The sequence below is a fragment of the Colletotrichum orchidophilum genome (genome assembly GCF_001831195.1).
Source record: "Colletotrichum orchidophilum strain IMI 309357 chromosome Unknown Scaffold_89.1, whole genome shotgun sequence".
Classification (NCBI taxonomy): domain Eukaryota; kingdom Fungi; phylum Ascomycota; class Sordariomycetes; order Glomerellales; family Glomerellaceae; genus Colletotrichum; species Colletotrichum orchidophilum.
Window position 1 is genome coordinate 56,094 of NW_019173045.1, and position 22,434 is coordinate 78,527.

A 22,434-nucleotide genomic window follows, 5' to 3' on the forward strand; every position below is an offset into this window, starting at 1 on the left:
CTATGTGCCGTTTGATTGCGTTCAAGTAAGGGGTCCGAATTTCATTTCGAGGGCGAGACGAGAGCGAACGGGCAGGTAGAAACGCACTTCCTACTTTCGAATAAACTAATGTGTGTTTGCGTTGCTAGCAACAAACAAGTCCAGCGGCGCCTGAGCGAACAAAGGCTGCCAACGAAGACGAGTCGGAGGGGACGCAGCTTGGCTGGCCGAGTCAACTTGTCAGGGTCAACAAGAGGCCAGGCCAATAAGATAATACCTCAACCGAAAGAAGTCATTGGATTGGAAGAAGTCGAATGGCGGGGGTTCCGTCAATTGGCCCCAGAGTCTGTTCAGTGCGCCCGACGCTCCCTTTTGTAATTGTAATCACGTCTTTGCAGGTACGTATAATGACATCTACAGCTTACTTTACCATAGGTAGTAGATGTTGTTGGATATGAGTGCGGTAAGGGTAAGTCCGAAGCAAGCGATACGGAGGTTTGAGATCAACAGCTAATTCAGAGAAAAATGTTTGATTCATTGATTTGATTTAAACAAATGAGACATGATACTCTAAAAGTGCTCCCTCATCGAAAAACTCATCTCATGACCATTTCACGATCCAAATCATGAGTGAGTGAGAGTATGAGAGTGAGAGGGACTCGGCGATGGCACTGGATCCACCTCGAATTGGCCCAAGCTTTTGCGCTGTGCCCCTCGTCCGAAAAGGGGATAGTGCGGGGTTCAAGGCTCGCGCACTCACAGCACGGCAATCAGAGTCAGTCACAGTTGCCCTGGGCACCCCAGTGGAAGGTTAGGTAGGTACTGTGGGCGCGCGCATTGAGGCACTCTGACTCCTCTCCCCGAGGAAGTCGGCATCTCAGCTTTCTTTCTCTTCCTCCCCTTCCTCCTCCCCTTCTCTCGACACACAGCACACAACACATCATGGCGCCGAATCCCATTTTGCCCGTCAAGGGCAAGAACAACGTTCTGATCACCTCTGCCCTTCCGTACGTCAACAATGTCCCCCATCTCGGCAACATCATTGGCAGTGTCTTGTCTGCCGATGTCTTTGCGCGATACTCGCGTGCTCGCGGAAACCCCACCATCTACAGTATGTTGCGACTGCCTCTACCTTGAGTGTTCCCAATCCCGGCTGAATCCGTCTGCACAGTCTGTGGGTCCGACGAGTACGGCACTGCCACTGAGACCAAGGCCCTCGAGGAGGGTGTAACCCCGTCCGAGCTGTGCGCAAAGTACCACGCCATCCACAAGGGCATCTACGACTACTTCGATATCTCTTTTGATATTTTCGGCCGAACCCCGACTGCCCAACAGACCGAGATCGTCCAAGACATCTTCACCAAGCTGTGGAAGAACGGATACATTGAGGAGCGCGAGACCGTCCAGCCTTTCTGTCCTGTCGAGGCCCACCAGTCTTTCCTCGCTGACCGATTCGTCGAGGGCATCTGCTCCATCTGCGCCTACGATGGCGCAAGAGGCGACCAGTGTGACAAGTGCGGCAACCTGCTCGACCCCCTCGAGCCCGAACCCGAAGCCAACGCTTCCGCTGACGACGACGTCGCCGCGAAACCCACCGGCTTCCTGATCAAGCCTCGCTGCAAGCTCGACGGAGCTACCCCGGAAAAGCGCAAGACGAAGCACCTGTTCCTCAGACTCGATGCACTCAAGGACGACCTAATCAAGTGGTTCAAGGAGTCTAGCAAGAAGGGCGCGTGGAGTAACAATGCCGAGCAGATTACCCAAGCCTGGATCGACAAGGGCCTCAAGCCCCGTGGTATCACTAGAGACCTGAAGTGGGGTGTCCCGATCCCGACTCAGGAGGTCGGAGAGGATTACGCCAGGAAGGTCTTCTACGTTTGGTTCGACGCCTGCATCGGATACGTTTCCATCACTAAGAACTACACCGACGGTGACAACCTCGAGGGCAAGAACTGGGAGCAGTGGTGGAAGAACCCTGATGATGTGAAGCTGTACCAATTCATGGGCAAGGACAACGTCCAGTTCCACACCATCATCTTCCCCGGATCTCAACTCGGTACCGGCGAGAACTGGACCAAGCTGCACAAGATTTCCACCACGGAGTACCTCAACTATGAGGGTGGCAAGTTCAGCAAGTCCAGAGGTGTCGGTGTTTTCGGCAACCAGGTTCAGCAGACCGGCTTGCCCGTCGACGTCTGGAGGTACTATCTGCTGTCTCGCCGACCCGAGACCTCGGATTCCGAGTTCATGTGGCAGGAGATGGTTGACGGCAACAACAACGAGCTCCTCAAGAACCTCGGCAACTTCTGCCAGAGAGTCAACAAGTTCTGCCAGGCCAAGACCGAAGGCGCAGTTCCCGATTACACAAAATACACTGACGTCTACCTGAAGCAGCACGTCAAGGAGGTCAACACCCTGCTCAAGGAGTACATTAACAACATGGAGGCCACCAAGATGAGGGCTGGTCTTCAGACTATCATGTCCATCTCCACGTATGTTTGATCCGGCCCATTTCCCCTCCTTCTCAAAGCTAACAACGTCCACAGACTCGGCAACAAGCTGCTCCAGGACAACAAGCTCGACAACAGACTTCTCACCGAGGAGCCCGACCGATGCGCCGCCGTTGTCGGTCTCGCCCTCAACCAGATCGACCTGTTGGCCTCTCTCGTCGCCCCTTACCTGCCCAATACCTCGACCGCTATCCTCAAGCAGCTCGGTGTTGAACCCAAGGCCATCATCCCCGACGCCTGGGTCACTGATGCCATCAAGCCCGGTCACAAGCTTGGTATCCCCGAGCATCTCTTCACCCAGATTGCGGCGTCCAAGATTGAAGAGTGGAAGGACGCATTTGGCGGCGAGGAAGTCAGGAAGCAAAAGGAGGAGGCGGCGGCCAAGGCCGCTGCCAAGAAGGCCGCAAAGGAAGCCGAGAAGGCCCGTAAGAAGGCGAAGAAGGAGGCGGAAAAGGCCAAGGCTACCGATGCGGGGCCGTCGGTGGAGTCTACCGAGAAGAAGGCAGAGGCCGACCCGGCCATCGAGGCGGTAACAGAAGCGATCTCCAAGACGGATGTTCACACATCGTAGAGTAGAGCAAGAGGAGTGGGGTTTTTATGATCATCGGCGTTGCAGAGAGGACATGGTCATAGCGGATGATTGATGGGCTGATTACTACCTTGGGCATGAGAGATAGATGTGAATCATCGGGTGTCCTTCTTTTGAAACTACCTGCCTTATGTGATTATGCGTCTTCATTTATCTCTTGCGATTATCATGAAGGATCCAAGATCCAATGTCATTCATGTAGCTCCTTGCCCTGATGATAGAGTACAGAGCGGGATGTTCACTGGACTTTCACTACCCCCTTAAGCCCAAAGATTCAAGCGCAATGATTTATCGCGCTGTCTACATATCTGGACCTAAGGCGCTGAAGCCTGTCATCTCGGAGCATGGAGAATAGTTTGTTTCATCACAAACATGAGGCAGTGCTCATTCTGGAACAGACGGGAGGAGGGACATATGAGGAGCTTCCGATCATTCCAGTTTTGGAAGCAAACTCTTCTACGTAATTCTCATCCTGTCCCTTGCTTACCTTGCGGACGACTCAAGTATGGCATCGTTGAGGGGTTACAGGAAGATGGGCCCTTCGGTATTTATAGTCTACTGTAATTACCTAACTAAGGTAGTCACCGAAGATGACGGTCTCGGAAGGTAACAGGAGAAAACCCTCCCGCAGCAAGGTCATGGACATGGCAGCCACGTGATTCCCATCTTCTCGTGGGTACAGCCACAGAATTACACTCGAAGACGAGGAAGGTACACACCTATCCCGCCACCTTCCTCCACACCAGCCGGGTCCCATCAGCGCCTGCCTTTCCTTCCTACCGTCCTTCCACCTTCCTCGCCCCTTCTTTGCTCCTTCCTCCAAAGAGTTCATCCATGTACCTACCATGGTACTTAGGCCCCTTCAACGTCGCTCCTGTCACCAGCACCCACTCGTAAGTATAACCAGGGCCCCCTCTACCGAAGGTGTTTGGCGGAGTGGTACCAACTCTAAAACAAATACTCCAAGGAAGTAGAAGTGCTGGCTACTGAGGGGCGCGCTGTTCGATTCCGGACAGGGGCGTGATGAATAAGGTCAGTTTACCCCCTCCATTCCTTTCCTTTTTTCCCCCTTACCTTCACTGACGGCTGATGAGGGATCGGACTAGTGAAGAGATCTGTTGTGGCGAGTACATGGGCCATCTCTTTAATGCATGAATCTTGCACAAGACTAGCTGCGAGAGGGATGATGGACGGGAAGGGCGCTGCCAAGGAGGGCGACATTATCCCATTCAAAAGAGGTCGCAGATGAAGACGATGTTGAGCATTTTCCGACGGAACCACAGGAGACTAGGTAGCCATGCAGCTTGCTTCTTACGGACAATATCAATGGACGAGGTGAGGGGGAGGTCCATTGGAAAGCAATCTTTGACCGACAAACAATAGAAGATGGAACTTGTTGCACATGATACACCAATTTTTCTATACATGGTGGAGAGGACATTACATACAATGTCTTATAGTAAGAGGTTTGTTCAATTCTACAAGAACTCTAACTAACTTACTATCCGGTCGTTTAGATTCTCTTCTAACCCTTGACAGAGCCGCCCTCGGGAGGGTACACCACGATGCGGTCAATATCAGCACCCTTAAAGTCAAAGCCGTTCCACAACCCGCCAATGGTGATGGTGTTGTTTGAGCTCTTCTCCAGGGGCAGCTGCAGGGGTGTGGACAGGATAATGCCCTTGTGGCTATCGCGCTGGAACAGCGTCTCAACCTGCTCCACGTTGCCGTTGACGACGACGGAGGCGACGCGGCGCAGCTGCCACTTCCCACCGATGCGGTCCGGGCTGCCGCCGGGCTGGTCGCCGAAACCCATGTCGTCCGTGTTTTGGTAGTAGAACGAGACCCACTGCGACTCGCCGGCGCCTTGGATGCCCGTGAAGGTGACGGTACTGTCGTTGCCGTAGATGCCCGTGACGATGGAGCCGCCGCTGGCAAAGGTGGCCTCCTGCTTGAAGGCGGCGCCCGCGGTGGTGGCTGCAACGTCGTGGGCGTAGTAAGGCGTGCCTTCGATTGGGGTGACGACGCCAGTCTTGACGTTGAGGTCGTAGATGTCGTGCCACTCCACGTGGACGGACTTTTTCTCGTCATCAATGACTAGAGGGAGCCAGATGTAGCGGCTCTCCCAGAGGGAGTTGGAGTCCCACTGGTCGCCGAGGTACAGATAGGTGGTGACCTCGGAGCCTTCGATCTTGAGGGAGAAGCCAGATTGGGAGTTATACGTGCGGGTATAGGCGTCGGACACGAAGAAGGGCTGGGACCAGGGGCCAGCGAGGGAGTCGGCGCGGAAGGCGACGACGTTATTGGGGCGGTAACCCGTCTTATGGGACATGAGCGCGTAGTAGCTCTTGTCGGTTTGGATGATGGTCGGTGCCTCGAGGTCGTACTTGTCGAAGCGGTGGACGACCTCGGTGACGTTTGTGATGTCATCATTGAAGGCGGAGATGTAGACGTCGCGGCCCTCGCGGCGGTCGCCGTTGGAGTACAGCGAGTAGGAGCGGCCGTCCTTGTAGTCGGTGAAGATGCCAAAGTCCTGGGACCAGTTACCGAGGGGCGCGGTGGCGTCGACAAACGTATACGGGCCAGAGATATTGGGCGAGGTCGCCAGGCCTTGGAGGAGGAGGCCGTAGGTTGAGTTGTCGGCGTGCCACCACATCTGGAATGAGTTAGTCGCGTTGAAAGCAGTGGACCAAAATCCGGAGAAAACCTACGTGATACTCCTTGGCGGGCTCGCTGTAGACGACCTTGGGGCGCTGGATGATCATATTGGTAGAGATGTACGGGTGTCCTTCGATGGGTTCCAGCGCCTTGCCGTGGAACTCCCACGTTGCGAGATCATCGGAGCTGTAGACGGAGACACCGCCGCCTTCCTCCTGGCCCTCGATCTTGTACTCGCCGAACCAGAAAAACTTGCCCGTTTCCTTGTCGATCGTGACACCGCCGGCGTGAGCATTGACGAGACTACCCTCGTTGTCACGCCATCTGCTGCCGGGGACAATCCACTTGGAGGCGGCGAGAGAGGCGAACAGGAGGCCGGATGAGAAGAGCTTTGCGAGCGCCATGCTGGAGAGGACTAAGCTGAGTCGAGAGCGATCTCAAGGTCTCAATCTCTCGGGGCTCTCTAGGCGAAAGAATCGTAATGCGACTTTGGGTCTTTATACTCTCTTCATGACTACATGAAGGGACCGGTCGAGATGGGCCGGCTGGTACTGGCCCGAAAGCCGAAGCATCTAAGCCGGGCCATTGAAGAGCGTTGGAAGTCGCGCAGGGCCAAGACCCTTTCCAGACCACAAGAGAGACCTTGGGGGAGAAGCAGATGATCGGCCAAGGCGTGATTTCAATGGCACGAGATGGGTGCAGACTGCAGAGAGAAAGAGAGAGAGAGAGAGAGGGGGGGGGGGGGGGGGGGGGGGGGAGCGCGGGGGGGCGGGGGGCGGGGGGGGAGGAGTACCCAGGGAAGAGAGGAAGGTGCGGGGGGGGGGGGGGGGGGGGGGGGGGGGGGGGGGGGGGGGGGGGGGGGGGGGGGGGCGGGGTGGGCTAAGCCGAGTGCCAAGCTGCAGGGCCAGGGGACGAACAAATACCTGGAGAAATATCCGCCGTTGAGAAAGACGCAGAGTTGCGTAGGTGCGGGGGAAGCATCACAAACAAGTCTTGGGAGGGTTCATAACTTCATATAACAACCCCAGCAACCCCAGCCCAGACTAACCAAGCTCGATGGGCATGCGGGGTTTGAGCTCATGTGCCGTCGCATCCTTCTGTCCCGCGGCCTGGAGATTGCACCTTTTCGGGGACATTTGTCCGCTGTGAGTTGATGTCATCTGGGTGCGGTGAAGGGGCGGAGATCAAATCTAAATGAGCTATCGCTGAGTGAGCTTCGTCCGTTGGACTGTCGACTATTGGGCGTTGGCTTCGCTCGTGGTTTTGTGTGTTTGTTCCCAGCAGCTTGGCGAAGGTTGCGTCCGGCTCATCCTGACCGGCCGGGTATGCCATGATACGCGAGGAAAGCTACGTAGACACGAGATGTGAGATGAACCGCGACATTACTCCGTAGAACATTAGGATTTGACCAATGCGACTCTGATCCACTCAAGCTCACAACCTGGGCGTTTTGATGGGTCAATTGGGAGCGAGATCCCGAAAGGCAAAGAGAAGTTTATTGGGGTTACTGGGACTGATCTCGAGGGAAACATGAAATGATCCGCACTCACCAGCATAGTGCTCTGGTCTCCGACTCATGGCAAAATGCCGGGGTGGTCTGGCCGGCCTCATCCTCACGGGGATTTCCCGCACAGAAGTACCCAACATGGGGGTTGAGTCTGCCCTACACAGACACAAAGCTGATGATGTCTTCTGCTGAAGTGCTCACTGGATGAATCGTTGATTTATCTAGCAGAAGAATCCGGCAATCCCTCGGGAACTGCTCCGGCGGCCGGGTGAAGTCCAGCGGTGCCGGAGTCAAGTGCTGCAACGCCTAAGCGAATTTTTTCCGTCACAAGATGGACAACTCCGGAGACTTCCCCCACAAGGAGCCGTAAGAGCATCACTCATCACGACCGGGAGATTCGTCCTGCGGTCGAGTAAAATCCAACAATTGACCCATCGGCAGACTCATGTTCGGGCCTCAAGCAACGATGGAGTGATGGGTTAGGAGACCCCTTGGTCATTAGAATCGACGTCTCAACAGCCCAAGAGACGCTACCTTCTAGCCGCTTGCGACCAGTTTAATGAGCACAAAATCAAGGTCTAGGACTGAAATCGACTCTCAGAGGATTTTTTCCCGGAAGGGCAGACTTAGGACTCTCTATATGCTGCTTGTCAGATCTAGGGCGAGGCGAACGGCATGTTGATGTGGTCTCTCTCGCTAGACAACGTCCACAGACACAAGTGTCGCAACTGTCCAGCTTTTATGACCGTCAAAAGTCCTCGAAGCAGTTCGATTAAACACACAGTCGCCATGCGTCACTAGTCTTCAAGTAGAAATGAGGAGATCGCATTTTGACATGGTGAAAGACCAAGCCTCGGCGGTAGGGCTCATGAAGCTTCTTGAACCATGAAATGAGGTAAATTCGCTGTCAGCAAAGTCATTGTAAAACACCCGTCGACTGAGCCAGACAGCAACCCTTAATAATCTATTGAAGACTTAAGACCCGGGCCGAGCGGGAGATCACCATCCTTCACCGACGAGGCGGTTGGACATGTTTCTCCGTAAAATTCTCCGGAACTTTGCCCTTACCGGCCCATTGCCGATGACGACTGATGGCGCCATTTCCTCAACCCCAGATTTCATTTGACGGACTGCTATTGGGTTAGCACAAAGTATGGAAAGCAATATAATCTTGGACAACACACTTTCCCTACGTGGACTTGCTCCGTTGCCTCGGAGTTTACCGCAATATCGATCGGCGAATTGAGGCTCTAATCTCAAATGGCCTATACGGGGGACTGGACAGAGTTTAGCTGATTGTTTAGCTACTTATAATGTCTCAATGTCCTGAGTTTAATATATAGTACCGGGAGCATTCCAATTATTCATCACAACATCTGCTCTTCTTTCGCTCACAATCATGTTGCATCAGTTCTCGTTTATCATGGCCTTGTGCCCACTCATGGCTCTGGCGGCTCCATCAATCCTTGAACTTGACAAGAGAGCAATTACATGTTTGAACGTCGGCGCGACGGCAACGGCAAGATGGACAAACAGTGCCGGGAAATCGTGTACATTCACGGGTGTAGTAGGAAGCAACTACGGCGCCAACGGTGCCGGATCTGGAGAGTCTGTCTTCCCTGGAAACCCGTCGTATATTAACTCTGCTAACATGAACCGCAGCTACTCCTGTAATGGCCGCTGTGGTGCCGGATGTACTGGAACGGCTCTCGGCGACGTCTACACACAAGATTGTTTCTCTCATGACATTTGCTCATACTTCAACAACGCCAGTGGCGGTACTAGGTGAGAAAATCCCGGAGTGTTCATAATCGAAGACTTTTGGAGTGAAGTAGAGAACCATGCTGACCTCATTGAAGTGATCCCAATTGTGGCGCCGCGTACAATGCTGCTGTCGATGACACTGTCTTGGGTGCACTCAACGGTTGTGGGCAAACGAACCCATCAAATGCGGTATCGAAGCCCTCGACACAACCTGTTTGCAGCTGAAAAAAGAGAAGCGGATTGAATCAAGGATAGTTTATCACTTACGACCGAACAAGCTTTGCTTGTTGAAGTACGGGTTCACATATAATCACTCCATGTACTATCATCAATTGGTTGAATTCTTAAGATGGTTTGTAATTATGAAAAAGTCTGTGAAAGAGAGTATGAGAAGAGAAAGAGCGAGTAAATACAATATCAAAACCAGAAAAGATGAAGCTTTTGTCTACGCCATCTCTCCATACCCCTCTTCTATTCTAGTTCAGGTAAATCCTCAAGTAGGAACGAATGTCTAAGACTTCGAGTCCACGATCCCACAAGTGCCACGCCACGCATCAAATCAAATTCCTTAGTTGATGTAGATGGCGCGGAACTGAGTGTTGACGTGCCATCCGGTGTTGGCCAGGGACGGGTTGCCCTTGTTGTAGCAGGTCTTTGTGACAAAGTTGTACACAATCTTGGTGCATCCTGCCCTCAAGCGGCAGAGGGCAACGCAGGCGAGGTCGTTGGGGATGAGGTACCAAATGTCCGTGGCAGGGTTGTTGGTGAAGTCACTGCTGGGGCAGACTTGGTAGGTGGTGCCCAGGTAGTTGACGGTGTAAGTGGGCGCCAAGCACTTGGTGAGAGCAGTACCGTCAGTGACCTTCACGAGGGTCTGAAAAGGCGCGTTGACGTTCCAATTCGAGGCGGCGACACTCGGGCTACCCTTCAGATAGCAGATCTGAGTGGAAGGGTTGTAGACGGCCTTGGTGCAGCCTGATTGCGCCTCGCATGCAGTGGCACAGTCTTGATTAGACTTGTAGCCGTAATAGATCTGGGGGCTGGGGATCATGAAGTCGGTGTTGGCGCAGACAGCATACAAGCCACCCTGAGAGCCGACAATATAACTCAATGGGCTGGGGCAAGCAGTAAGAGGTCCATTGGAGACCGCCGTGCTGCTGGTTGTTGAGACCGCGGAGGACGAGGTGGTAGTTTTGATGGTGGTGGAGGTTGAAGTACCGATAAGGGAAGTGGATGAGCTGCTTAATGTAGTCAGGGTGGCAGCGGACGAGGTGGTGGATGTGGAAAGAGTGGAAGGTGTCACGATCACAGAGGTGGACGACGTGGATGAAGTGGACGAAGTGGCCGAAGTGGCCGAAGTGGCAGAGGTGGCGGAGGTGGCCGCGTTGCCTTGAGGGCAGTTGAAGTTGCCCATATCAGATGTGTAGGTGTAAGAGTAAGCGTACTGGATCGTGTAGACGTCCGAGCCGGATGTGTATCCCGTGTTGACAGCGTAGCTCTTGTCCCAGGTACGCGAGTACAAAGCACAGATTTGAGCCTGGACGACGCCGTTCTTGACAAGCGAGTAGCTGGTGAAGAAGCGGCAAGTCAAACCGTTGAACGGATTGGTTTCCTGTCTCTGAGCAGCGCAATCGGCAGCGCAGAGAGAAGGGTCGTATGCTCCGTTGGTGTGAGCCTTGTACGTGATGTAGCTGTTGCAGTCGTTCGGGGCGTTGATGGTGGCCGTGTCAGTGAAAGTCGAGTTGTAGCCAGAGACGGCATAGTCGGGCGCTGTAAGTTGGTATCCGTTCGAGCCTGCAATTACGACGTGGAAGTCGTTCCTGTATTCGCCATTGTTCGTGGCAGTGGACGGACCGATTCCGACACCCCAGAAGCTGCACTTGATTACAGTCGTGCTCGGGGGGTTGGGGCATGCGGTGCCGGGATCTTGGCTCGGATCTCTCTCAAAGAAGAGGTTGAAAGCCGCGCAGCCCGACATTTGAGTGCAGTCAGCTGCGCACTGGGCAGGGCTATAGGTTGCGTAGGTCTTGTATCCCATGTAGGCTGAGGCAGAGGTCGCAGACTGGAGGTTCTGGAAGGTCTGGTACCATCCGGATGGGGTGGCGGCCGCCAAAGCGGCGTTGGATAAGTCCGTGTCGGCGAGGAATGCCGAGTCCGTATCGTTAGAGGGCACCGGGCCACTGCCTGCGGGAAGGGCGCTGCAGTCGCCGCGAGCTGCCAACTTGTTGACATTCCGTTTTGAGGCTGCAACAGTCTGGTTGCCAACACCGATGGGGACAGTCTGAACGGTTGAAACAGGGATGCTGGCAAGGTCGGATAGAGACATCAACTGAGCTGCGCCGGTTGCCGTTAGGGCGGCGAGAACGATGAAAGAGCGCATTCTGGATGGTGAAGAAGATGAAAATGGTGTTAGTATGTGGACCCAATGGTTCTGAAGAAAGAAGAATGAATGACAGTGAGGAATGACTGTGGAGGGAATGGATGAGAAAAGCTGAATCGGGCGAATTTCACTACAAGTTATATAACAACTTTCCGTCACGATCGCCTCTAGCCAAAGAACCTCATCCTGGGTTATCCGACACACAGTTCTTTGAGCTTAGAAAAGGCCTCAATAATCGTCTGATTCTCTCTCTAGTGGCTGTAGGCTAAGAGGGTCGTTGCAGGAGAGGCGCTACTCGGTCTTAATACTCGGGAAGAAATCTCGAAGATTTGGCGCCCGATGCTGCGAACCTGACTACTAGTAGTCTCAGCAGCATACCAAAGCAAAACAGCAACCATGCGTCAAACTGTAGCGCGTTATTCCTACAAAGATTCTTTGTTTGATCCGAAAAACGGGTACTGGCTGAAGATTATCCATGACAAAGGAGGATTCTAATGTGGCTTGACCGTTCGCTTGTCGAATATCGTTGATGCTAACGACTGGAGCCTCTAATCCCAATTCCGCTAGTTGACGGCAGCCCTCCTCCTATTACACTCACGGTCACTATCCACCAGAATCGATAGTGTTATTAGGGCAAAGTTTGCAATTTAAGGATGGGATGGTTTACCTTGTTTGTTGCTTCCGTGACACTGGCATTGCCTCCCAAATGCTTGATGGCTTAGGGTGCATACTGTGGTGACCGAAGAGAAAGCAAGCCATGTAAGTGTACAACCGAGAATGGCTACTTGATGATGGCGTCTACTCCTCAAATTTACATACAACTTACATACACGGGTCAGTATGATTATTTTAGTTAGAATAGAGCTCCCCGATCTGGTGCAGTAATCACAGCGCGGTACCCGGATTCTTGGGTTCCCGTCCTGTACGGCGACTCAGAATAGATGGCGTTTGCTGCTTAAACTTAGTCGGAAACGCCTCTAAGCTCGAGAACCACCCTCACCTCGTGCTAAACCATACGACTCCGTTGACTATCGATATGTGACCCGGGCTACTGCAGGGCAGGCTTTGAAGAATAGGGATTTATACCGTTATCGCAAAGTTAATGCTCTTCCGCCTGTTCTGGCTATAGCACTCGAGAAGATCCAAAGAGGGCAGTCGAACGATTTATCTTCGTGCTATTGTGACCCCGTGGCTTAGGTGCGTGGTATTGGCCGGCCTCGGCAAGTGGAACATAGTTTGGCAGCCTGCTGGTTACCAAGAGCAAAGAAAATAGAGTTGTCTATCTTAGCGCAGCACGAGGTCCAACTCGTGATCAGTGGGTACGAGCTCCAGACCTCAGATGGCAAACTTTCAGGCTGAGGGAGTGCATTTTAGCAGAAGGTTGACTGGGTCGTCATCATCTCACATATAACTTCGGGGCCATTGATGGGATCATTGGGATGTACACAAGCACAATTAAGCATCAATTCTGAATCACTCGGAAGATGACTTCTGAAATATCCCGCTATTTGGATCTGAGGCTGCTGTCCAATTGATGATATGAGGTTGTAATTCGTCTTGATTCTGAGCTCTCTAACAAGTATCTACTCCAGTGCGGAAACAAAAGACGTGGAGGGTTCCGTCCGGCTGCTGGCAGCAATTTGCACCCAAGTCTGGCACATTTCCTCCAAAGCACCCTTTCTTGCAGCCTGGACAAATGTCTGGACACTAAACAGAAAGTCCAAAGTTAGTATACAGCTTACAGAAGTAACGAAAAATTAATACGTGAGATCGGAAACATTAAACTTACGCTCGTCTTGGTTCCGAAACCATCAGGACAACCGCCACCTATAAGTGCGCCCTCGCAGTAGTAGAATGTGGCAGAGGCAGGAAGAGCAAATTGCAGCAGCGCTACAATGGCGAGGGAAGGATGGAATAACATGTTGACTGACTTGTATGTATAAGGTAGGGTATCTTTGGAACTAGAAATTGAAGAGAATCAGGTGACCGACTGCTGGTTCGAAGAAGTTTTGCTACTCGATGAATATGCAAGAGAAGATCAATACTGTCCAGAAGAGCCAGCTGCTATGTACTTATAGCTCTAGTTTGCTACTTGCCAATCCTCTTCGATCTTGTCTGCTATTTGCCAAGCTTCTTCACTCTTGTTTGATATTTGCCAAGCCTCTTCGCTCGAGATATATTGTCTAGAAATCTAAATTTATGGAAACCAGAGTTGCAAACCTGATCAAAACCCTCCGGTTCGTCCGCACTGTCCGACAAAGGAAAACTCGCCAGAATGGAACTTGTCCGATACATTCGTCTATCTCGGGTATCAGAGAGCTCTGTCGGATGAGGATCATTGAATCCGAACCTTGATTGGTCTCTGTGTGGGCCGTGCGTCGGGACGTGATTCAAGCTTGAAAGTTGATTCACCCAAGGTAGGAAAGATGTGGAGGCTGCGGGTAATTCTCTCCATCCAACGTGAAAAGGTGCTTGGATTAATATATTTTTAACTTCTATATCCCGGGCAACGACTGGGTTGTGCCATCCTGCTATACTTAGTCTGCCGCACGTTTGGATACTCGCCGCAGTCAAGACGGACAAATTTGAGGGCGCCGCCGTTAACTTGTATCCATTCCAATCTTCGTTTGCTGCAACCCCAGGACTTGCCGGCCGCTTACACATCACAGCTGATAGCCCAAGACACGATGCGCCCGTATCGATTGCAGCGGCCAAAGTGTTGATGCGAATTGAGCATGAAGCTTGACCTGTCATCGCCCGGTCAGATTGGACTCTCAGGCTTCAGAGTCGCCTCGGAGGCCGATGCTTACCTGCCGCACTCCACGAAAAAGAGTTGGGACAGGGACGAGAGATTCTATAACCTTAGATGGGTCCACCATATGCACCGTTTTGATGCAGGGATAGAGTGCCTAACGTCTGTGAAGGGGCGAGTTGCTTGTGTTTTAAAGTTTTTCGTAGGTCTTCATACTTTCTACATGTCTACCTAAGTAGCGGAAGCCTGCACTTGCTTTCCAGGCGAGCACGCCAGATATCCACCAACGCCAATGTCTGAACCTCCTCCGAGCCTCTTGTTTGCATTATCAATTCACAGAATCCTTTGTATCAACTTCCTCGGTGTCCTCGCCCTCAATATGCTCGGCGAAAGCGCTAGTATCATCTGCGGTCTTATCAGAGTCCCCGTCGTGAGGAGCAGCGAAGTTGAGGGGCTCCGAGGCAGGCATCGTGATCGGAGGATATCCCACGGGGACCACGTTTCCCTCATGAAGTTGGACACGAGAAGAGGTGCCGAGGGTCTCGAGAGCAGTGGCGATGTCGTTACTGGCGTTCAACAAGGGGTTAACGCGAGTATTAACAGCATCTGAGACATTTCCGGAGGCAATCGCTCGTCTCTGTCTTCGAAGTCGACCCAACATTGGGTAGTTAATCGGAGGTCTTTGTTGAATGTTCTGCGCCAGCATCTGGGGCTGAGTGGTCTGCTCAGGAACTCGGCGTGGGTTGGCTGACTGATGGCTGGCTCTCAGTGGTGTGGGGCGATGGACGGTTCTGAGCGGCTGGTTGATGACATGTCCAAGATTCGCCATGTTTCCTTGAAAGGTTTCGTTGACCATGTTGCTGTGAATTTGTGGTTGTTCACAGGCAAAGCCATATGCATTGGCAAGGTAATTATTATGGTTGGGATGGCCGCTCAGAGGATTGAGATTCATGAAGGCTGACTGAAATGCATCTGGACCGTGGGGTGGAAAGAATGCGTTCTGCTGAGACATTCGGTTCATAAGAGCGACAGAGTGAGGATTGTAGCCAGGGTCGTTCGAGACCTGGGGAGCAAATTGTGAATTGGGCAGCTATTTCAGATATTAGTCAAGTTCCCAAAGGGCTTTGGAAGTGCTAACCTGGTAGGAATTGTCCATTTGATAGCCACCGGACTGAATAGGAGAGGAACCCGGTCTGCGGATGGGTTGAGCGGCAGCTGATGGGACACGAAGAGGATAGGATCTCTGTTGTCTTGTCATGTCATGAATCTCGGCCTCTTCCTGTGCTTCATCGTCTTCTTCGTCGCGGGCTGAGTGGTTGGTTGTCGCAGGTCTCTTGCGTTTCTTGTTGGAGGAACCTTTGCCTGTGTTGTTAGGGCCATCGCCCCCATCGTTTGTAGACTCTTTGGAAGCCTTCGCAGCGCGATCCCGAAGGCGTGGTTTCTCCTGTGACTCGTTATATACCGCTTTGAACCTTTCCATGCGACGGTAGATGTGGTCAATGGTGTCCCATCCTGGAGGGGAAACCAGATTTCTGCGTATCAGAGCAGAATAGTAGAGATGGTTGTGACTGCGGTCCCTTCCGCTAGCAATCTGTTCATCGCTTGGCATTGGGCCAGGCCGGTTCGTCAGGTCATTCAACATGCTCGCCTGAGTGTCGAGCTTGATGTCTGCACCCTTGGGACACAATTGGTTGACCCGTTGGAGGATCAGCAGACTTCGTCGCTCGTCTGAGTCAGTAGGGCATGCTGCGATGGCATTCTCAATGGCGGCGGGTAAATTTGCCTCATCGACAAGCTCCTTGCAGCTTTCGCATTTTCCAGCTCCCTTCCTGGCTCTCTTCTTGCTTCCTTTTCCTCCATCCTCTCCGCGCTTCTCGTCGCCTCCTTTGTCGCCATCCATCTTTGTTGCAATTCGTTCTCGAGTCTTGATAATGTCTGAAAACAAAAGCCAGGAAGAAGTGCCTGAAAACAAAGAAAGTAGCTGTGAAGTGGTGATGCTTGGCTGATGAAGGTTTATGGTAGGATGTCTGGTGAAGGAAAAGCTTTTCTTGGGCTGAGTTTGTGAGAATGATGGAAGGAAGGTAATAAAAGTCAGCAGCAAATCACATCAGATAGCCGGGCATCTCTTTCACATTGACGACTAATCGATGCAGAACATGTGACTTGAGCAGGCGGGCAGGCATGTCATACGGAATCACCGTAGCAACATCAGCACCGTCAAGCCCACAGCAAACTTCTCGGGAAATTTATAGAGCTGTAGATCCTTTCTTCAGCAGACCTCCTGGCCCCTATTGGTACCTGCTTGAATCTGCCTGAAGAATCATCTTGAACAACTCGATGTCGTTCCTCGAGTCCTGAACACTTGTCTTCGGAGCCTTGCCATAGACAACGCAATCATACAGCTCGAGGAACTCATTGGTATATGGATCCTGGTATGTCTTCCTGACCTTGCGCTCTTGAAATCCATCCTTTCCGATCAGCTCTCTAATTGTCATCGTAACTGGCAGGCCCTTGACGTAGGGTGTGTCGAAATCAACGCGGACAATCTTCTCAGGAGAGTACACTTCGATATGTGCATCAAACTGCGGAACTTTGCTGAAGCCGGATTCGTAAGTGACGGGGAAGTCGTCGTACTTGAAGAGGACACTGAAAATGCCCGGGAAGGTGAGACAAGCTCCAGCAACGCTATTCGGCATACCGATGATCTCTCTCATGGCGGAAAGGTCGTGTGTTCCGAGTCTGACACTTTGTGAGCAATAAGTCTCTTCTAGTCGATGAAATGGCAACATACCCTCCGAGAAGCTGCAGCATCAGTTGTGAACCAGGGGTCACGGGAACTCCGAACTCCTTAGCCAGAGCCTGCTCGAAAATATCCGTCTCCCGCTTCAGTCTGTCCTTGGTGTCTGCATCACTATGGTCGCTGAACTTCAATGGGAATGTACCAGACTGACCGACGAAAGTCGAGTTGGGTCCAATGATGTCTCTGACCCTGGCGTACTGGATCTTCTCCATGCCGCCAACTTCCTTGACCGCATCGGTGAACGCAGTTGCAAAACGCCGCATGGTACCGACCATGACCTTCCCCTTGGACTTTTTCTCAGCTTCAACCAAGAGGTCTAGGTCCCGGAAACAGACTGAGGCCGGCTTCTCAATGAGAGTATACTTGTCGTTCTTGAGCGCCAAGAGACCATGCTCTACATGGTACGCATCAGCGTTGGCGATGACCACAACATCGACGTCTGGGGAAGAGCAGAGTTCTGCTGCATCAGTCGTCGTCTTGGGCGGCCCTCCCTGCACTTTTCGCGCGCAGTGCTCAAGAGCCTGTTGTGAGATGTCGCACAGATACGTGGTCTGGTAGCGTTGAGAGAGAAAATTGAGATTTGGGATATGTGCTACCTGGGTAATCTCGCCGCAGCCGATGATGCCCACCTTGAGGATGGGCGTTTGCTGATTCGAGGCCATTCTGGAAACGTCTTTATTGATGCAGATGGAAATTGAGGGTGGCTCTCTGTGCGGTAATGTAGGATGCACGCGAATCTGGGTTTGATTCCCTGATGATTCTTGCCCACCGTATTAACTTACCTATGCCTGTTCGTGCGATATGAAGAGGCGTCGGTGATGGCTTTTGTATTTTCTCCATGGCCTCATGTGGGTACGACTCCAACAATGTCGTCAGCTCGGTCTGAATTGTTGAGCCCCAAAGATCATTGGCCACGTGAAGATGGATTTGAGACCACTTTACCTTTGCTACATGTACGTTCATCCAATGATGTTTCGAAAGAATTGGAGAAGTTGCTCAAGGCGTACGAGCCCCGATACTCCCCGAGACCAGTGTTGCCCAAGTAGTCTCCGCAGATTATCGGAGCCACGCCAAAATTGCTAGTGTAGAGTCAAATCTCAGGGCACCTAGTTCGGTCGAGTACGCGTCCCAAAATTGCTCCCTGCCGTGATGATACATTCTTACCCGTACATCCCTGATCGTCCGACTCCCGAAGATTATGCATTCCGAGTTCCGGTATTGTGTTTACCGTTTACCCCACGCGGTATGGGGATTTATCAGCATCATGAAGCTGTGAAGAGCTACCTCGAGTCTGATCCCTAGCCTCTAGCCGGTGCTGGAAAAGCTGGAGTTGGTTGTATCGGTAGTGACCCCTACAAGATGGATTAATAGCATGGCATGTTCTCGTGTTCGTGTAGTTGATTTATTTTTGTTGCTTCAATCGAAGCCTGACATGCCCCTGCCCCACTCCATTTGGCGACGACTCAGCAGATACCGCACAAACTTTTGCCGAACTCGATCCTTGCTCCCACATCAGCCGTAAGAACAATGGGCATTATATCGAAGAGGAAGGGAGAAGAGCTGGTCTTTGAGTCTGCTCTGGCAGTTGTACGTGGAATATGAAAGGCTTCGATGAGTCTACTTGAGAGTGATTGAGACACGCGTAACTTCTAGGTCCTGCGAACGAATCCAAAGCCTTGGTCTTTGATGCATCGTCTGCTCGAGCTAAATCTAATTTTTCTGGTGCCTTCATTCTGTTCTGCATCTGTAGGTTACGATGCTATGGGTTCTTGATCCTTCTGAAGCACTTCCACTAATGGAGCAAAGGCTCAATGATGAACGGCCTGCAAACTCTTCCTCAATGACGCCAAATGTTTAGCACCCTCAAGGTTGCAATTCTCAGTCTTATGAGTGCTGTTTACCGTGTTGGTATATTTGCAACGCTCTTCATCGTAACGTACGTCTCGGACAGATATGGACATAACCTTCCTCTGGCCGTGGGCTTGGCAGCATGCATCGGGTGTGCCGTCTTGCAGGGCATGTCCAAGCACCTTCCCAGCAACAAAAGCCTTACCAAGCTTCTTCATGACCTTCACCAGCCAGCTGAGTCCTGTTCTGATCACCGGGTTGGCGTGCGCTACTCACGGCGGCCGAATCACAGCTTGATACAGCACGTTCTTTGTAAGTAATGGTCATCACTGGTATTACCGGGGAGACTCCTGCAGCCTCATCGGCCCACTGACAGTTAGCTCACAAGGTACTTTGGTTCCATTTTTGTTGCATGGTGCACCTTTGGAACTTTCGTGCTTGCTTCCACTTGGAGTTGGTGAAATCCATCTCCACTTCAAGGGGCAGTTCCTGTTGTCCAACTCCTCAGTGCATATTTTTCACTCGAGTCTCGTCGGTATGATTTTCCGGTTGCCTTTTCAGCCTACTCATCTTATGTAAAATATGTTGGACTCACTTAGCTGCCCTATCATCGCAGATGGCTAATGCGCCGTCATCGAAAGGACGAGGCCAGAAAGGTCTTCGCCGACTGTCACGCTGGCGGCAGTCTCAACGGCCCTTTAATCGACTTTGAGATTGCGCAAAGTCGAACTAACTCAAAGCGAAGAGGCTGAAGACATCTCCCAATCGTCTAGGCTAGAACTTGCGTGAACGCCTGTCAACCGAATGCGAACGCTGATTGCATCGTGGGCTTCAGCAGTCAGTGGTGTGGCGTCGCGTCCTACCTCAGTCTCGTGCTCAACACTATTGGCATTGCTGAAGTAAAGGACCAGACCTTGATCAACGGGATGCTGAAAATTTTCAACTCGATTATCTCGACCTTCCTCGAAGCGCTCATGGTAGACCGACTCGGTCGATGACCTACCCACGAGTCAAATATGACTTTGAATCAGTATTTTATTGCAGTCAGGATGTCTTCCTCCGCAGCCTGTAAGAATGATATTCGATAGATGGCAGACCACATCAAAAAGTTGCCTCAGGTCAATCGCTCTAATGGCGTCACAGTACGTGGTCAGAAAGGAACCATAACCGCGAGTAAAATAAAACGCCGGATGAACAATGGCTGGAACAGTTGCGTCAAATTCCACAGCATCCCAAAAGAATTGTTGTCAGATCAGGTGAACAGCAAAAGCTGGAGGTAATGCCGAATAAGGCAAATGTGTCAGCCGATGTAAATCTAGCACCAACTTAGTCTGTGCATCAACTCCGCCAACTCCGCTCTTGGCTCTTAGAAGACCTCTTCGGCGTGGTAAAGGAGCCGGCAATCGTCATCTATGGCAAACATGGGCTCTTTTCACTGAGTCAATCATTAAACTCTTTGGTTCAGTGAGTAACTGAAATCTTCCTTACTTCTCCAAGAGCCATGTCGTCCCCAATGCAACAAGTTGAACTTCCCACTGCCAAGTGGGGAACTTTGGGGCAACCGCTGCAACATGAAGGCAGCCATATGACCCAACAACAGTCACACCAGCACCCTCTCGTGGACATCGAATCCCGGAACTCGGCGTGGATTTGTGTCCTCGGCTCATTCCTCTTTCTCATGCCTTCGTTCGGTAAGCACACATCCGGTTCTCGGGACACCGTGCAAGTTTGGCGGGAAATAGGAAGAGACTAGTGTTAATACGTCATGCAATAGGGTTTATGCAATCCTCCGGGGCTATACAGTCATTTCTATTGGAGAACCAGTTAAGAGACTACTCCGCCCGAGATGTTGGTTGGATCACAGGAGTCTACAGCTTTCTCACGATGCTCCTCGGTATACAGGCAGGTCCACTGATGGATGTTTACGGGCCCAAGCTCCTTGGACCGCTCGCAGCGGGATTAATTGTCCTGATGTTCCTCCTACTCGCAGAGTGTGCAACACTTTGGCAGTTTATACTCTGCTTGGGTGTTTTAGGAGGTATTGGGAACGCTATCGCTACGACCGTGGGCATTGCTGTGATTGGAAAACTCTTCAATCGCCGTAAAGGTTTGGCGCTAGGCCTCGCCTTGTCCGGATCCTCAACCGGAGGGATCATATTTCCCTTGGCCCTTAGACAGATGTTCCCCATGTGGGGATGGGAGTGGTCGATGAGGGCCATCGGATTTCTTACTATACTGATCATGGTCCTGGGCATCATCTGTCTTCTTCCATTTACGAGCTTGCACACCGCGTTAGAGAGCGATGGCGTATCTGCAGGAAGAAACAGAAAGAAAGCCGTGATGGACTTTTCCGCCTTCAGCTCGGTACCCTTCTCGCTAATCTGCGGCGCCATTGCGCTTCTCGAGTTTGTCATTTTCGGTGCGACAGCAATTCTTCCCACCCTGGTGGCTTTGTCGGGTTTCCCAATGGAGCATGGCTTCAACATGCTAGCCATCCTCAACGGCTTGTCGTCGCTTGGCCGTATTCTCCCCGGGCTGGTAGGCGATCGCCTGGGTCATTACAACATTCTCCTTGTGATGATCGTTTTCACACTTATATGCACCGCCGCAACACTCACTGCGTTTGGATCGACCCGAATCGAAGCTTTGTATGCTTTTTCTGCACTTTGGGGCTTCGGAACAGGATCATTTCTCTCCCTTGCGCCTGGTAAGTCCAAATTTGTACTTTTGAATATGACCTGCATTGGCTCATAGTAGCTTACTACATAATTACACCAGCTTGTGTAGCCAAGACTTGCGAACCCAAAGATTATGGGAGATATTACGGTACCGTATTCACCTTGTTCATGACTGAAGTTGGCCACTTTTGACTGTCCCAGGAACGATGAATTTTGTCATAAGCTTCTCACTCCTCCTGACAATGCCGATTGGTGGTCAAATGCTGGAATCTCTTGGATCAAAGGCACTTTCGGGACTCTATCTTGCTGTTGTATTTGCTGGAGGTGTACTAGTCTATGCGGGACGTTCGGTTGTAGTTGGGTCTTGGATGAACTTCGAAGAAAGGATTTGAAAGTCGAACAAGGCCCTTCAGAAGTTCTGCCTCACTCGAGCGTAAAGGGGGTGGTAAAGTTCCGAAGCAGTATACCTTTGGGCACGTAGTACAATACCAGGTGATCACGGAGATGAATTGACGCCAATCGCTATATCCGTTGACTTCTCTTAGAGCTGCGCTCTTGAGATCCTGCTCAACGTAATTATGAGATATGAAGGTTGATGAATCACTCATGGCTCGGGCGAGTTGGTGAACGTGCGGTTCAAGCTACATTCAGCAGTTGGCAAACTACATGTACACGTACAGACCATGGAGACTGTTCGGCGTAGGCAAGCATATGGCAAAGAGCTTATACAACATCCAATCCAGGATATTTTAAGCTTTGCAATGACAGTTGATGGTCAATGAAGTTGCGATATCAGTGCGTGCTCGGGTAGTCAAAGGAACCTCGGAGCGGCCCTTGACCTGGTCGCAGCACAACCCGGCAACTCGTTCCCGTCATGCCAATCGGACCAGGTTCCAAAGACAATTCGGATTTTCAATTCTCCATCTTGCATATACTCTCAGATTGCCTGGGACTGACGTTCCCGACTCG

General features: G+C 51.8%; 8 protein-coding genes across 8 annotated transcripts; 3 read left to right on the forward strand and 5 right to left on the reverse strand.

Annotated features, from left to right (window-relative positions):
- Positions 1 to 921: 921 nt before the first annotated feature.
- CORC01_09656 (methionyl-tRNA synthetase) lies at positions 922 to 3,060 on the forward strand (the record flags this gene model as incomplete). The annotated part of the gene is made up of 3 exons (XM_022621285.1): positions 922 to 1,090; positions 1,151 to 2,471; positions 2,526 to 3,060. 3 exons carry the CDS (start codon positions 922 to 924, stop codon positions 3,058 to 3,060), a joined length of 2,025 nt encoding a protein of 674 aa, XP_022472161.1.
- Positions 3,061 to 4,603: 1,543 nt separating this feature from the next.
- CORC01_09657 (glycosyl hydrolase family 43 protein) lies at positions 4,604 to 6,140 on the reverse strand (the record flags this gene model as incomplete). The annotated part of the gene is made up of 2 exons (XM_022621286.1): positions 4,604 to 5,734; positions 5,790 to 6,140. 2 exons carry the CDS (start codon positions 6,138 to 6,140, stop codon positions 4,604 to 4,606), a joined length of 1,482 nt encoding a protein of 493 aa, XP_022472162.1.
- A 2,544-nt stretch (positions 6,141 to 8,684) lies between these two features.
- On the forward strand, positions 8,685 to 9,232 carry CORC01_09658 (uncharacterized protein; the record flags this gene model as incomplete). The annotated part of the gene is made up of 3 exons (XM_022621287.1): positions 8,685 to 8,851; positions 8,906 to 9,028; positions 9,103 to 9,232. 3 exons carry the CDS (start codon positions 8,685 to 8,687, stop codon positions 9,230 to 9,232), a joined length of 420 nt encoding a protein of 139 aa, XP_022472163.1.
- A 343-nt stretch (positions 9,233 to 9,575) lies between these two features.
- Positions 9,576 to 11,387, reverse strand: CORC01_09659 (uncharacterized protein; the record flags this gene model as incomplete). The annotated part of the gene is made up of 1 exon (XM_022621288.1): positions 9,576 to 11,387. One exon carries the CDS (start codon positions 11,385 to 11,387, stop codon positions 9,576 to 9,578), a length of 1,812 nt encoding a protein of 603 aa, XP_022472164.1.
- Positions 11,388 to 12,970: 1,583 nt separating this feature from the next.
- On the reverse strand, positions 12,971 to 13,308 carry CORC01_09660 (uncharacterized protein; the record flags this gene model as incomplete). The annotated part of the gene is made up of 2 exons (XM_022621289.1): positions 12,971 to 13,087; positions 13,177 to 13,308. 2 exons carry the CDS (start codon positions 13,306 to 13,308, stop codon positions 12,971 to 12,973), a joined length of 249 nt encoding a protein of 82 aa, XP_022472165.1.
- A 1,159-nt stretch (positions 13,309 to 14,467) lies between these two features.
- On the reverse strand, positions 14,468 to 16,039 carry CORC01_09661 (uncharacterized protein; the record flags this gene model as incomplete). Its single annotated transcript, XM_022621290.1, has 2 exons — positions 14,468 to 15,202; positions 15,278 to 16,039. The coding sequence occupies 2 exons, from the start codon at positions 16,037 to 16,039 to the stop codon at positions 14,468 to 14,470; spliced, it is 1,497 nt and encodes a 498-aa protein (XP_022472166.1).
- A 388-nt stretch (positions 16,040 to 16,427) lies between these two features.
- Positions 16,428 to 17,902, reverse strand: CORC01_09662 (oxidoreductase; the record flags this gene model as incomplete). The annotated part of the gene is made up of 3 exons (XM_022621291.1): positions 16,428 to 16,878; positions 16,931 to 17,647; positions 17,718 to 17,902. 3 exons carry the CDS (start codon positions 17,900 to 17,902, stop codon positions 16,428 to 16,430), a joined length of 1,353 nt encoding a protein of 450 aa, XP_022472167.1.
- A 2,386-nt stretch (positions 17,903 to 20,288) lies between these two features.
- On the forward strand, positions 20,289 to 21,541 carry CORC01_09663 (riboflavin transporter MCH5; the record flags this gene model as incomplete). Its single annotated transcript, XM_022621292.1, has 2 exons — positions 20,289 to 20,478; positions 20,562 to 21,541. 2 exons carry the CDS (start codon positions 20,289 to 20,291, stop codon positions 21,539 to 21,541), a joined length of 1,170 nt encoding a protein of 389 aa, XP_022472168.1.
- Positions 21,542 to 22,434: the final 893 nt, after the last annotated feature.